The 16330-nt window shown below is 23.0% G+C and overlaps 1 protein-coding gene across 4 annotated transcripts in view; it reads left to right on the top strand.

Moving 5' to 3' along the window:
* LOC136982976 (neural-cadherin-like) overlaps nucleotides 1-16330 on the top strand; it is a 420472-nt gene that overhangs the window by 46075 nt on the left and 358067 nt on the right. For all 4 annotated transcript variants that reach the window (XM_067279558.1, XM_067279559.1, XM_067279560.1 and 1 more), the window contains exons 3-5: nucleotides 4581-4772; nucleotides 12496-12745; nucleotides 13531-13747. In XM_067279558.1, the coding sequence (XP_067135659.1) occupies nucleotides 4581-4772; nucleotides 12496-12745; nucleotides 13531-13747 (659 nt within the window). The remainder of the gene's footprint in view (nucleotides 1-4580; nucleotides 4773-12495; nucleotides 12746-13530; nucleotides 13748-16330) is intronic.

Raw genomic sequence — 16330 nt, forward strand, 5'->3', positions numbered from 1 at the left:
TACTAATGAACGTTGACAGTTGGGTGAAGGTTTTTAGAATAACCTCATAAAAAATGCCATCATCAAACCGGTCATTGTCGATTGTTCGCCAACACTCTGCATCGATTTGTTTCGTCAGCTTTTGCTTTCTTCTAATTTATCTGCTGAATTTAATTCCGCACTTTTACTCGTCTTCTGTCATTTAATACGCATGCGTACCGGAAGTGAGGATCAGCAGTTTCATTTGAATCGATCCAACATATTTTGCTCGCCTTTTAAAATTCGCGTTTTGTAAAGAACACTCTGAATGCTTTACGGATATCTAGTATATCGATCTGGCCTTTTTTCTTTTTTACACAATCGAAGTTTATTGGAGAATTAACGAAATTTTACATCGTTCTTCCATATTGCCTTGTCATTTCCGTGCAATATATTCTTTCAAAGTGTTTAAAACGATTTAGAATTTACTTAAAACGAACAATGCTTACACACTTTCTATATTTATACCTATTGTCCTCTTTTCTGCTACGAAAAATTATTGATTGTAGTTATGCATATTTGGGTAGTCTACATCATATCTGACTACTCTCATATTCATACACCACAGTGTAAAAATATGCTATTTAATAAATAAGTACGTAGACAATAGAGACTTATTTTCATCTTTTATGAACAGTAAATAAAGAAAAATTTCAAAACGCAATTTAACAATGTTTCAGATTTTCCTGTAGTTATAAACTAAATATTTTTAATTCATCTACACGATATAATAAGCTGATTTTCAATAATATGGCTTACCTGTGCAATAAATACGTAATTATTCTGTTGTAATGGAATGTATGCATATATAATTTAACTAGAGAATTGATTGGAAGGTTGAAAAGCTCTGAGAACCTTCGTTCTCGACAATGAGAATTTCCTCGCTGTAGAGTAATTAATTGTAGCTTCTTGAATGACTGATTGATTGACTGTAGGAAGTTCCTGTGTAATCCGAAGGGCGAAATTCGAGATTTGTGTATCATTATACCTGAGCAGATTATTCGAAATGTTAGGTTGTTATTGCTTGTAAAAAACACGCTTGTTTTTGGTTAAAATAAAATTATTTTTTGAGATTTTGTATTGAGATAAATAGCAAAATTTATTTAGCAATATTTTGCTAAACGGTAACATATTTCATAATAAATTTTGGATTTTGTTTCTCCAGTCGTACCAAAACGATATAAATCATTAATCCCATGTACTGCTTGTCTGCAGATATAATCCAGAATGGCGACTTTAGTAAACGTAGGGAATGGAAGATGACGTCATTTAATCCCTATTGATTATGAGGGAACCAAGATTGTGGAAATTGATTCAGCTTCGCATGGATCTATATTTTTCCCCTCATCTTTTGTTTTCGATTTTTTAAAACCGATATGCGTCAAGTCAATATAATGTTACTTACCGAAGTAATGACTAATTTTATATTCGCTTTCCAGTAGTTTAATTATTCATGGACGATATATACAGTATAATGTAATCGATTTGTTTAGATAGGTTTTGTCTTTTTTGCATTCGCTTAGATTTAATTCTGACTTGGCAATAGTAAATTTTTATAGAATAATATTTTTAACGACTATTATTAATATTAAAATAAAGTACAGTTCGCAATACGAATTCTTCCGGAAATTTCTGTCACGCAATATCGTGATATGTGAATAATCACTGGATTAAATGGCAACTAGGTCCTACGTGATAGCTAAAACTATTAAAGTTGTTGGAAGTTGGTAATACTTTTTGGTTTAAACTGTATCCTACTTTTAACTTTATGGGGTTTCAACTTATATGAGAAAGAAAGAAAGAAAAAAAGAGCATTCGTCATAATAAACGCGTTTCTCTCCTTTATAACTAAACTTTGTCATTTATGCCATCAAAATTTCTTTTCATAAGCGAAAAATGTTAATAACTTTTGGTTTAATAGGCTTTTGACCAATCAGCTCTAAAATCTCGACAAGATGACTTATTATTTAATAATTCTACTTTAAATACCAGGTTATTAGTCTTGCTATTAGCATCCCTTTGATAACAAAATTTGCTTTTCGTCGTTTTGTAATAAATTACCATTCATTTAAAACAAAATGAAACTCTCTGGCACTTGTTCACAATGGCCGAGTAAGTTTTTTTAATACATAAAATATCACGGTAATTTTTAATTTATAATTTATAACTGACTTCACAAATGAATTGGCCATTTTAAAACTGCACGCTTAATCTTTTGAAGAAAATATAACGAAATAAGACAATTTTTATTAATATTATGTTAAAATATTACTTTACTTTTACTTTTTGCACATTTTTATGCTTTAAACTCTATTACATATTTATATACATTGAAGTCAAAAATGCACTTGAAAACTTTTTACGAAGTTATTTAACCTGAGATCTTAATATGCATTATTTAATTTTTCTCAAATTACGCAAATTAAAAAAAAAAACTCAAATTTTGTCATAAATAAAATTCTTGAAGAGGAGGAAAGAAAGAAAGAAAAAAAACAAACGTTTTTCTAACTCTGTTTAATCAAGAACTACGCAATTTAATGCTTTAGAGCTCTATTAGGATTGTAATTTAACTAAGTCGATGTTGCATTAGAGTACATTATATCGATCCAAATTTTTGCTCTGCAAACTTTTCTTTCCGGGGTTTTAATAATATATGACCTGTTCTCACTTGTTAAAGAGTACGAAATCAATCAACTGAATATTTTAATAGTTTCTAATAAAGATAAACAGGCCCTTCAAATCTAATGATCTATTTGATTGAATGTTTAACTAGATAAATTATGCACAGGAGAAGTTAACAATATACGCAGGAATTAAAAGGAACTTTTATAACTTCAATGCACTGTGACCCTATTAAGAGGTTAGACTTAAATTCTGGGTGCTTTTAGCAGCACTCACTTTTACGAATATAAATATCTTTAAAATTTTATAAATGTCATAAACTTATCTTTGTAAACATCCTAAAAGTTCTATCCAAAGGATAATAAATTTTAATTAAAAAAAAAATTTAAATTCGTATTTAATGAATAACTAAATAAAATGGGCAATACAATAATTATTTTAAAATAAGTAACTTGATAATACTGTTATTATGCTTTTAGACAGATATTTACTATATATATATTTTTTATTTTGAGACTGTTTCCCATATCAATATTGATGAAAATAAATTTGAAATGATTAAAAACGGAGTACCGTTCTCGGTACAGTAGTACATAAATCATACTTTTTAAATTGTTAATTTTGTTTGGGAAAATCAGAATCGTTTCGTTTGTTTAATGTTCCTTTAGAGATTTATGTTCGTTTTACATGTCTTGGGAATATTAGTTACTGGTTCGATACTTAAGTCTCTGAGAATTCGTTATAATAAATCGTGACAGAAACTGTCCCAACGAGAGTAGACAAAACTCTTGTAATGACAATGAACGATTCTTTTAAAAAGTTTTCTTTTATCTTGTATAATGTAAAAAAATTATTGACACTTCTTTTCTAACGTAATGATAAAGAAAACACTACTTTACCAAAAACTTTGTTTTACCTATAATACTTCAAACGAAAACAAAATAATAAAGAAAGTTACAAAACTCATATTAGGAGAAGTCAAGCTAACATTAAGAGATTACTGCTCCAATTGACAAGTATATCATGAATCCCTTAGGGTGTTTCCTGACTTAATGCTTGTTGAGAATCACCGAAAACCACTAGTTACATAAGACAAATACTTTTTAAAGATAAATATTTTATTTTTTAAAAACAATTTTTTTGTGGAAGTAAATAATTACCAATTTTAACACATATTTCTAATTTAAAATTAGGGGTAAGGAAATCTGTTAAAGCTATGTGTTGTTAAATGAAATAATTACATTACTTTTCGCTTTGTTAACAAAAATCAATTGCTTAGGATGATGGAAATTGGGTACTTCAACCAAACAGATTGAATATGTTCACTTTACTTCTGTGTTTTTTAACTGTAAAGTCAAATAGACTAATGACTACATTAACTGCAAGCACTTAACATTAGATTGTTTCATTCAGTGTAAAATGAATGTTTGATTCTTATCAGTCTTCTTTTTTTCCCTTTATTAACTGTAAACAATTTTTTTTATGTTTAAACATTTAATTAATTTACTCTTATCATTCTCAAGAATTACCAAATTTAGGAAAATGATGCAGTTTATAAATTGAGTATAAAGCTCTCAGAAACCAAATTTATCTAGAAAGATACTATATTATTATCTCTAAAGACATAAGCATATGAAAGATATATTTTTGATAGTTTATCAATTCAATTATGAAGTTAAATATTCATTTTTAATGTATTTAATTTTCATTTTTATTATACAATTAGAGTTTTTATATTTAAACAAAATTAAGAAGAAAAATAGATACTGTACTTTAAAATATTAATAATATTTGCATTGCATTTTTTTATTTAAAAAAATATATTTTTAAAAACTTTTTCAAATATTTGATAATAAATAATAATATCTGAATGTGAAATATTAATGGCATATATATAAATATATTGGTGCATAAATCAAATGATTAAATTCTCATTTCAGATCCTGAGAGACAGCGTATTATAATTCATATCAAGGATGTCAACGATGAACCTCCATATTTCATCAACAGACCATTACCAATGCAGGCAGTTGTTCAACTTAATGCACTGCCAGGAACGCCTGTATTTAAGTTACAAGCAAGAGATCCAGACACTGATCACAATATACATTATTTTCTTGTACGAGATAGAAGTAAGTGTTAATTATAGAGTGTTGTTTACATAGAAAAAAATTCATTTTATGAAAGAAAGTAATACATTTTTATTTTCAATAGACAGAATAGCATTGAATTATTTTCTTTAAATATTTCAGCACAATAGAAAATATTTATGATTAAAAAACATGCAATAAATCTTAAAAAATGGTATAAAAACTTTCAGTATATAAAGAGCTTAAAATTTGAATCATAGCAAATTGCATGTTTAAAAATTATTAAATTATTCCTGCACTTAAAATTTTAGTATTTTGAAATTATATTTAAACTGAACTTTTTAAGTAGAAATTTTGATGAATTTCAACATGTTTTATAAATATCTAGAAGTATACTGTATATATATATATATATATATTTTTTTTTTTTCCTTTATTTTTAAAGTAAAACTATTGCAGTTATAAAAATAATTTATGAAATTACTAGCAATTTAAATATTAGAACATATACAATGTTCTCTTAATCAAATAAGAATATAAAAGTTGCAAATAAGTTAAAAAAATTTAATGATAAAATTTTATGTATTTAGTCTAATTTGAAAATTTATTTTTGCTTAAAATTAATTGAATTTTAAAATAAGTATGTATTTTTTTAGCTAAATTTCTTCATTATATAAAACATATGATTGAACTGATTAATTGGCAAAAATCTTCTGAATTTATTGACAAAAAAATTTAGCTGTTGTGAAGTATATTATTACAAATTTTTATCAAATATAATTTGTATCCTATAATATATTTTACTTACAAATTAGTATTAATAATAATGAATGTTAAGTCTATGATAATTAATTTTGAAAATTATTATCTGAAATTATTATTAAAGCTTTATTACTTTATATATAAGGAGTTCCATTTTATTTATTTTATATTTTTATTCAAATTCTTTTACAAAAATGATTTTACTGTAACTAAACATTTTATAATATTAAAGATAAAATTAATACTGTTACCAAATAAGTGTACAGGAAAAATGAAAAACAATAAAAAGGAAAACACTTAGAATAAGAGGATGGTAAAAAAAAGAATAAGATACACAAAAAATAAATACTCTATTTATATAGACAACTCAACCTGAAACATCCTTTGAAATACTTAATATAGTTATATTTTTCACATTGCTATTTAGATAATCCTGGTTTTTATTTGATACAAAATCACTAGTTTATTCAATCTTAGTATGTAAATTTTATTCTCATATTTTACAGTTTGATTATTGTAAAATAAAAGGATAATGTTAATCATTGTAATTACAAATATTTCCAATGCATATTTATTACAAATATGCATTGGATTTTATTAACAATTATTTATTATCCTATTTTATTAATGTTTAATTAATGTAACATAATTGACATATAACAAATTATATCACATCTATTTACAGAAATTGTTATAGTAAAAATATTTATTTATATTGATTAAGTTATGTAATAAGTCAATTCAACTTAAATTAAAAAATTGACAAATACATTAACTCAATTTTATTTATAGTTAGTTTGATTTTAAAATATTTGTTTTAAATCCATAGGAATTTATAATTTTAAAATATAAAGAACAGAAATTATAATATATAACTTGAGTTTTGTTCATATTGTTGAAGTATTGATAAATACTCCAAATTGATAATTTAAGATTAGGATAGATTTAAGATTTAAGATTTTTAAGATAATTTTAATTAAAATAGAATTAAATAATTAATTACAAATTGGATATCATTAACTTTTATTCATATACTGAATACAGTTAAATAAACTGAATTGTAGTTTAACTATATATACTTAATATACTGAATTGTTTACTTTTATTAATATCATTAAAAGTTTATTAAAGGAATTACTATAAGACATAATATTGTTTACATTTGACTTCTTGAATTCAAAATGCAAATTAATAATGGTGTATACCAATATAAAGACAATCAGTTAAATTCAGTTTGATAGTATTAATTTACTAAGAAAAAAAAACAGTAAATAAACTACTCAAACAGTTTCAACATATACAAAAATATCTTTGCCAGGAAAGGATTACTGAAAACCAAAATTTTGCAAGTAAGATTAAGTCAACAATTAGTTTTCTTTTTATAATGCAAGTGAAGTAAGGTAATCTCAAAGTGTTTGGCTCATAAAGGATAAAAAGAAACAAAAAGCATCTAATGAAGAGAGAGTATATAAAAAAAAGAAAAGGCTAATTGGTTGTTGTTTTAATTTGTACTTGGCATGTGAAAATTTAAATAGAATCTATTCTAAATATTTTCCTTATGTAACATCCTTTCTTGGCAGACATTTTTTTTTTTATGTTGAAACTGTTCAAATAGTTTATTTAGTGGGATTTTCTAAGTAAATTAACACCATTAAGTTTCCTAAGTGATTATTGTTAAATTTTTTAAAGTAACAAATCTTTTATATACTGGTAGATATAAAGGTAAACAAATAACTGTCAAATGTATATACAAATAATAACATAGCTCATTTGTATATAAATTGTCTATATAAAAAATTTTATATAGACAATTTTTGCAAGAGATCATTTTACTTGAAAGTAATATTTAGGTAGATAAATCAATTATTTCAATTTGATTATAAATGATTTATTCATAGATTAGTATTGAGGTATGTTATAGTTGATTAGCTTTTTGAAAATGATGTTAATGAAATAAATATACATAACTTATATATGTACAGTACATAATTAAATTTTGATATTGCCAAAGGTCTTTTCAAAAATCTATATTAATCTTCAAATCTTAAATTCACTAAGGAGTCCAAAAAGCAAACTTATAAACATTCTAGATATAACCATGCAAACTGGATCCTGTATAATTTGTTTTGTTATTAATTCTTGAATAATAATCAACTAAACAAAATCAAGTTATTTATTTTTCCTTAAATTTAGAATAAATTTGCTATTTTAGTATTGTAATGTGCTTAATTATTTCTAGTTGTTATATCCAGAAAATATTTTTAGTACAAATATAAGTGTGATAAGTGATTTAAAAATTTTTTCTGATCAATTTATGATGATATGATTAATCTCTGAAATTAGATAAAATAATTATTCATTTATTATATAAACTTAAATATTTTATTAAACTTAATTCATCTTTGAATTTGTTAATTTGGATCATTTGTATAATTGTGTATAATTAAATCTACAAAATAAAAGTAAATGTAGGTGTAAGTAACTAAATTAATTAAAATTTATATATTAAGGTAAATAAGAAAGCTAATTTTCAAAACATTAAATTAGCAATAATTGAAAAATTTTAAATTAATTATGTTTATTATATAATGAATATTAAATGAAAATATAACATTTGAAGAAAAAAGAATGATGTTTTACTTAACTTTTTTAAAGATAACTAATATTGCATAAAATTGATTCCTTATTAAATTATTTAATTTCTAAATTATAAACAGTATATTTTATCTTCCTTTAAAAACTGTTTAATAAACAATGTTTAACAGTATTTATAATTAATTTTATCCTAACAAATGTAAACTAAAATTTAAATTTTATGTAGATAAACTTTGTTTGTTTACATAAATTTATAATTATAAGTTTGCATTAGCAACTTATTTAAATTAAATATCCTAAATGATTTAAAGCAAATAATATAAAAAGATATCAAAATTATTCTGAGAATATTAGAAATTAATTATTTTATCTGGTTGTCAATTTTATTTGATTGTTCATCTACAATTATTCATGAAGTCAAAATAGTCATTAAAAAGTTATAATATTCAAAGTAATATAATGCTAAATTTTAAATCTTCGATAATTAAAACAAATAGTGATGGAAAAACTTTTAAATAAAAATATCATTATCATTTTTGAATAAACAGAAATGCTAAATTTGAAAGTATTAAAAAAGTGTAAGTTAAATCACTAATAAATGTATGTAAATGGAAAATATAAAATCAATTTCCAAAAGTGTGTCTGGAATGCACAATTTATTACAATAGAATAAATATGTTAATCATTACATTTATTTACTCTGCAAATAACATAATTTATAAAAACAAATTTTAAACTTTTAGTAGATATTCAATCTATAATATCTGCTTAACTAAAATACTTTCTTCACATTCAAATTCAATAACCATGTTTATCTTTGAAATTAACCAATATAAAAGATCCTCTTATTTTGTCATTATTGAGTTTAAATGTCTTACATAGCTTTCATATCAATTTTCAGGTGTTATCTAATGTATATTCAGCATATTGAAAGTGATTAATGGCTATTAGGACAATTTGCATACTTATCATGTATGCTTCATTATGCTGTCAAATATATCACTTAGCTGAAATTTCTGTCCAGTCATGTTTGGTATTAGATTATTTTTCATTCACAGTATTGATTAATGACTAACAATTGGTTGCAATTAGCTAAATTTATAAAACTTTCTAACAGATGTTTTAAACATATTTTATTTATTCAGTCTTTATCTTCAACTTTTCTAGATTTTTCAAAACTATAAATAAAACAGTATTCTAATTGAAAGTATATAAATTATTTACAAAACAGTCTGAAATTCTAATTTTCTTTATCATTAACTTTTTATGTATACTGATGTTATATATATATATATATATATATATAAAGCATAAAAATTTTTCAAAACTAGATAAATTTTAAATTAAAATCAATAAAATCTTACACTGTTTTAAAAAATTATTCAACACATTCTTGCATTATAAATCATTCTCTTCAGTCTTAGCCTTAGGCATAAGCTGAGACTAAAAATCAAATTTTTATAGCTGCAAGTTTATAGATTTATGTTCTTTTACAATTTATTTGTCTCACATTTTTTATTATTTAACAATTAATCATAGTTTTAAAGATACAAAAATGAAGTATTTATTATTTTTATTATTATTACAAATCTTACATTTTAAATGCTTGCTAGTGTAATAACATTCATATAATAAATTTTTATTAATTTGTAATTATTATTAATTCTATGCTATATCTTAATCTTTATTAATAAACTATTTATCATTAAGTTTCAAACTTAAACATTAATTTCAGTTATAAAATACTTGTTAATTAGCGTCCTATAAACAATTGTTATTCATTTATTAATAAATTAAAAAAAAGGCATTTTACCTAATTAAAGTAAAATTTATATCTTTAGATTTTAAATTTATATATTTTATTTATTTTATATGTTTGAGTTGCCTAAGGAGTTGATATTACTAAATTATTGTAAATGGAAAAAATATTATAAACACAGAAAAAGGATGATCACTCTTATAAATTATATTCTAAATTCTTATTCATTCTAATTATTTTTATAAATTATACAATATTATATGTATATTCCTATTAAATTAATATTCTTCTTCTTCTACACACAAACTGGTGGAAAAGTTTAAATAACATGCAACGTTCAAACACGAGATTCTGTTCAAAGATATTTTTCATTTATCATTTAGAAATAAATATAATTTGGTAATTCCTGGTACTTATTCATGGAAAATCATTTTTCATATAGTTTTAATTAACAAATTTTTCGAATACAATTATTATTTCTTTATGTTATGAATTAAGTGAAAAAAGAAATGTTAGTGCTAAATGTATCTCATCATGTTTGTTTATTTGAATGTAAATATGATAAATTAAGCCTAGGTGTTAAATATTTTCAATCAAATTTTGTTTTAAAATTTGGCAATTCCCAACAAATGTATTTGAAAAACTGTCAAGTCAATAATGCAGTTTGGTTTTATAATTTCAATTTCATTTCAAAAGAAAATATTTTATTGTCAAATGATCTACCAGATTATTCATCAGGCTATATTAAGACTATTTTAATAATTAGATGTAGAGCAATTAATTTTTAAAATAGCCTTAATGTAGCCTGATAAATAATCCAGTGGATTGTTTAGGAATATTGAATTGGTATTGTTGTATATGTTATTAAAAAATATTTTATTTTAAAGCTTCTTGAGCTTTTTCTTAATATTCATTTGATTAAATCATTTTGACTCCTGTTAATTATATTCTTCAAATATAATTTTTCAATTTCATATACATAAAGTAAATGTTTACAGTACAGTAATGAAATTATTATTGAAAGATTTTATATCATATATCTAATAATAAATCACCACTCTTTGTTATTTTAATATTAAATATACCAATATTCTGCTATATCTAATCTAGTACTACTACTAACAATGCATAACTTTTTACTTTTAGCTTACATTGCAAATTACAGAATATTGGACATATAGGCCTATATAATATTTATCAAGGTCTTTTATTAGTTGAAAAAATTTATCATTTTAGTATTAAATAACAGCATCCAATGTCAGTTAAGTTACAGAAAGTTTATTATAAGTGAAAAATAAACAATTTCAAGAGAAATTTGAAAGTAAAAATGTTATTGTTTCATGTATAAAGTTATAATGAAAGATTTCTGGATAATGTTGTTGGGCTGATTATCTATAAAATTATCCATAACTGTCAAAATTAGTTTAAGAATTAAAGCTTTTGAATAGAAAAATTGGAAGAATTAAGTTGTATAATTAGTTCTCTTGGGAAATTTTGTAGATTCAACAATATAATTATGGTAGATGGGCTGTTTTCATAAGATGTTCTGACAGTAAATAACATGTTGCACTTTTGATATATGATCCAGACTGTAGTTAAAACAACTTTAGAAAATGTCAGTACATTTTATTAATGCTTTCTTCCTCTTATTTAGCATATGGGAAATTCAAATAATCATGTAATGAAAATTCCAAGTCTATAAATTTTAGAATTATTCCAAAAATTCAGTAAATTTATTGAAATATAAAAATAAAAATAATTTTCAAATTAAATTATTTTAAGATTGTTTAGTAAATTTAATTATGTATAGTTTATGCGAAAAATCTATCTATCCTTTATTAGATATAATTTGAAACTCAAGTATCTGTTTTGTCTGTTTTATATGTTTACACATCATTCTTAGAAGTAATATAAATTTTCTCAATTTGTTTAGCATTTATCATCATTTTAACAGGAATATTATTAATCTGATAAACAAGTTTTGCCATGATACATGCAATAGATTATTACTTTCATTGAAATTTATCTGCATATATTTATTATTTAAACAATATATAAATAAGATAAAGTTTTCTCATGTATGATAATATAAATTAGTTTTCTCAAATAAGTATTTACCTTATAATTTCCATTACTATACATTTATTTGAATAATGAGAATATTTATTAGCAATGTTTAAAATATCTTAAATTAGATTAAAGTAAGTTATTAAATTCAAAATATGATGCATTTTCAATACACCATAATTAAAAACAATTTGTAATTTTCACAAAGTGAGTATAATAAAATAAAAACAACTCAATATATATTATAAAAAATTACTTTTTAATTATTCAATTAAATATTTTCAACTGGGTTTTAATGATATTTGAAGTGATAAAACAACATATATTTATTAATATAGAGATTGCAGGTTTAAAATTTTAAACGTAATTATGGTTAAGTTAATTGAAAAATTTCTAGAAGTAAAAAAATTTCTAAAAGTAAAAGTATTTTTAAATATTTCAAATAATTTTTAAATAACAATAAATCATCTAAATATTCTTTATAAAGTTTTTAAAAACAAATTTGATTAAAATTAAAACTTTCATTATTAATATTATTATTATTTACTCTACTGATTTTTTTCCATATTGTTTATATCACAGCTGGTGGAAGATTTGAAGTTGATGAGAGGTCAGGAGAAGTGCGCACACTTGGGAGTGATCCGTTTATGTTAGATAAAGAATATGTTTTATATGTGAAATCAGAAGATCATAATGGTATTACTAGTGAAAGAGGACACTATCAGACTACTGGGGAAAAGCGATTATCAATTATGGGTGGAAAAAGACCTCCACAGTTTTATATGTCAAAATATGAAGCAACTATTCCAGAAAATCAAAAAAAAGATTCTGAGTAAGTAAAAATTATTATTGATTTATAATTTACAAGCTTTTTAAAAGACACTTAAATGCAAAATAACAATACAAAAATCAAAGTGTTTTTCATAAAATATCTGGAAAAGTGCTATATTCTGTATTTGAAAGTACAACTAAAAATCTAATCTTTTTCATAACTTAAAGTTTAATTGCAAATAATCTTTTTTTTTTTCTTTTTGTAAATTAAATAGTTTTGAATATATTGAATATCTAACCTATATGATTAATATTTATTCAAAAATGGCATTTTTCAATAATCTATGAAGAAAATTTCTATTCTGTTATGTTATTGAAATGTGAATAAAGAAATTTTTGATTGATTGCTTATATTTGATTGATTATCTTATTTAGAAATGATCATGTTACTTGTCAACTTTTTGTTAATGCACATAGTAATGCATAACATAATCTTAAATGAAACATCAGTTGAAAATTGTACAGAAGAGTCTATTTTATAGATAAATATCATAGAGGGAAATCTTTCTTTACATTGACATAGTATTTATTTAAATGATAGAATGAACAGATAAATTCTGACAGCTCACAAATTACCTGTCCTCTTGTCATGTATTTTTTGATAACTGTGATTAATGAATTATTCAGAATATATCTCATTATCAGTTATCTTATTTTTTGAGAGAACTATCTAATAATGTGGCAACATCATTCCATTACTACTTATTAGTTTAGCTTTAATGATGAAGTTTTAGCAATAAATAATAATATTGTTGAAATAATTATAATAAAGATTTTTATTTACAGCATAATTGAAGTCAAAGCCAAATCCTTTGCAGACAGAGAGATTAGATATACTCTAAGAGCACAAGGAAAAGGAGCTGGTACTTTTAACATTGGACCAACAACTGGAGTAGTAAAACTTGCAAAGGAATTAGATTATGAGGATATGCGACAACCTAAATCATACTCACTTATTGTGACAGCAACAGAAGATTCTGGAGGGTTTTCAACTTCTGTTGAAGTAAGTATATTTATACAGTAATAAGGAATTCTCAACTATCATTAAATAACTATTTGCACTTAAACTTTGTTGGTAAGAAATAAGATATGATTTTTTAAAATGAAAAACATCTACTTTTTAAAACTAACACAGTTTCATACTTTATATACTGTATGTATTATTTAGTAATTTTTAGAGTTTTTATGAAATTTTATGAAAATATATAAAAATTGTCATCATATCATAACTTAAAATACCAAATTGCATTCTGTTTTTACTTCTATCTAATCCAGAGTTGAAAAGTTTTTAAATTGCAAAAAGTATAAATAGTTTAAGTAGTGGAATTAACAACAAATTTAATCCCTAGTAGTAAATATTTGATAATATAATTTATTTAATTATGACACCTACAAAGCTTTTGCATGTAAGATGCAAAAATATAAGGTTCTCAATATTAAATAACCACAATAACTTAAAAATTACACACTCGGAACCAATATATGGTGTGATAATATTGAAATTTCCATCTAAAAACTGTTAAGAACCTGAAGCAGAGCCCAGAAGGGATTTGAAAACGTTTGTTTTTTCAATGTTTTTCAAAATTTTTCAACGTTATCACACCATATATTGGTTCTGAGTGCATAGTTTTTATATAAGGTTCTCTTGAATTTCTTGGCTCTTCAGTACAGTACAGAAGCTGAAGGTCAACAAGATTGAAGCTTTTCCACAGTGCTTAGCAGTGCTGCAGAATAGCATCTTAAGAGATAGCTATCTGAACTTTAACCTCATCTAGCATTGAACTAATGCATTTGAAAGATTATGTTTATATAGGACATTTTTGGATCCTGTAGGCCTCTAGAACATGCTATAAAAAACTGCAACTATCTTGCAGAACACCTATATATATATATATATATTTAATTTTATACAAATCAACAAATATTATATTCTGAACTATTTTAAAGCTATTTAAATTTTATTTATATAAAAACTTCTTTGATATATTTAGCCAATAAAATATATTAGAAATAGATTAGTTATATATTAGAAATAATTGTATTGTTATCAAATGTTTTTTAATAAATATAAAATTAATATATGAAACTAAATATGTGTAAACTAAAAAATATATTTGAAGATTTATTTTAAGAAAAATATTTTTATGCATAAATCATATTTGTAAAGTTATAACTAAATTATTAATTTGAGTTTACTTATAAGACTCGTAATTTAAAATATTAGACAAACATTAAGAAATTGTCCTGAAATGATTTTAAAATATCTATCTTAAAATATCGTGAAAGCTAGCACTGAAGATGGCATCTGATGTATATTGATAAGAATGAAATTAATAAAGATTATTTAGCATTAATTTTATAAATGTAATTTGATGTTTGCTTGTTTTAAAACAAGCAAACATCAAATTACACTCAAAATGTTTAATAAAATATTAAATTCGCAATAGTTTGTGAAAGTCAAGTCTGTTATTTTACAAGTATTCATAATGAAATCAGTGGTTGGTTTAATTAATTTATTATTTTTTTTGAATATATATATTTCATCATAAAACAAATATTAAAAAAATTTTATTTTTTGAAATAACTTAATTTTTGTCATAAAAATGTCTGAAAGTTTTATATTAGAACTGCAATTTAAAAGACCAAACTGCTAACTTTCGAAAGCCAAAATTATTATTTATGCAATAACACTTTCAGCCATCCATTGTCATCTTGTAAAGAATACAAATGAATGATTTGGAATAAATATTTAAAATAAATTTATTAAGTTTATAATACAATTATCAAAGAGCATAAATTAGAATAAAAATTAATTTAATTTAAGAATTTTAAAATAAAAAAAATATTCATGCTTTTGATGATTATTAAAGAAAAAACACATTTATTCTTATATTCTTTAAATAATTCACTTAGCCATTTATAACATTATGAGATATTTTAGAAGCAAAAAATTTTAAAATTTTTTTTAAAGATTTGTAGATTTAATAAAAATTTTCTTAATTTTATCCACATGTTAGAGAAGATCTAATTAGTTTTTCAAATGACTATTCAGCAAAATAGTTTAAAAATTAAGATTTAATATTAGAAAATTACAGCATATTACAATTTTATTTTATAATATCTTTTTTCTCTATTGTTGGAAGTAAATAGTTGATATGGTAACCAGTTACAAGCTGTAAAGTTTTTGTTCAAAGTCTTATCTATGTTTAGAATTCTTTCCCACATTTTTTGAATGTAGTACAGTTCAGCTCTTCTCTCTCATGGGTAAAGTTAGCCAGAACATGGTTCTGACTACACCATCTTGATATGTATACCAAATCAAGAATCAAGTAAAACTAAACCCAACATATCCCAATAGGCTTTCAATATCCAATAAAATGATGTCTTTCCATTTTTACCTTTTTTTGTTTCTTTTAGAAAGCTTTAAAGAATTCAATATATATTTTCTTAGATTTTTTATTATTGACCATTTTAGAAAATAAGTTCAATACTATTTTAAGTTATTAGAATTTGATTGCAGAAGAAAGAAAAAAATTTAAAGTATTTGCTATTTTCAATTGTTAGTTTATCATATAAAGTTTTTCAA

Source organism: Centruroides vittatus, unplaced genomic scaffold (assembly GCF_030686945.1).
Source record: "Centruroides vittatus isolate TY-2023 unplaced genomic scaffold, ASM3068694v2 contig_875, whole genome shotgun sequence".
NCBI classification, from domain to species: Eukaryota; Metazoa; Arthropoda; class Arachnida; order Scorpiones; family Buthidae; genus Centruroides; species Centruroides vittatus.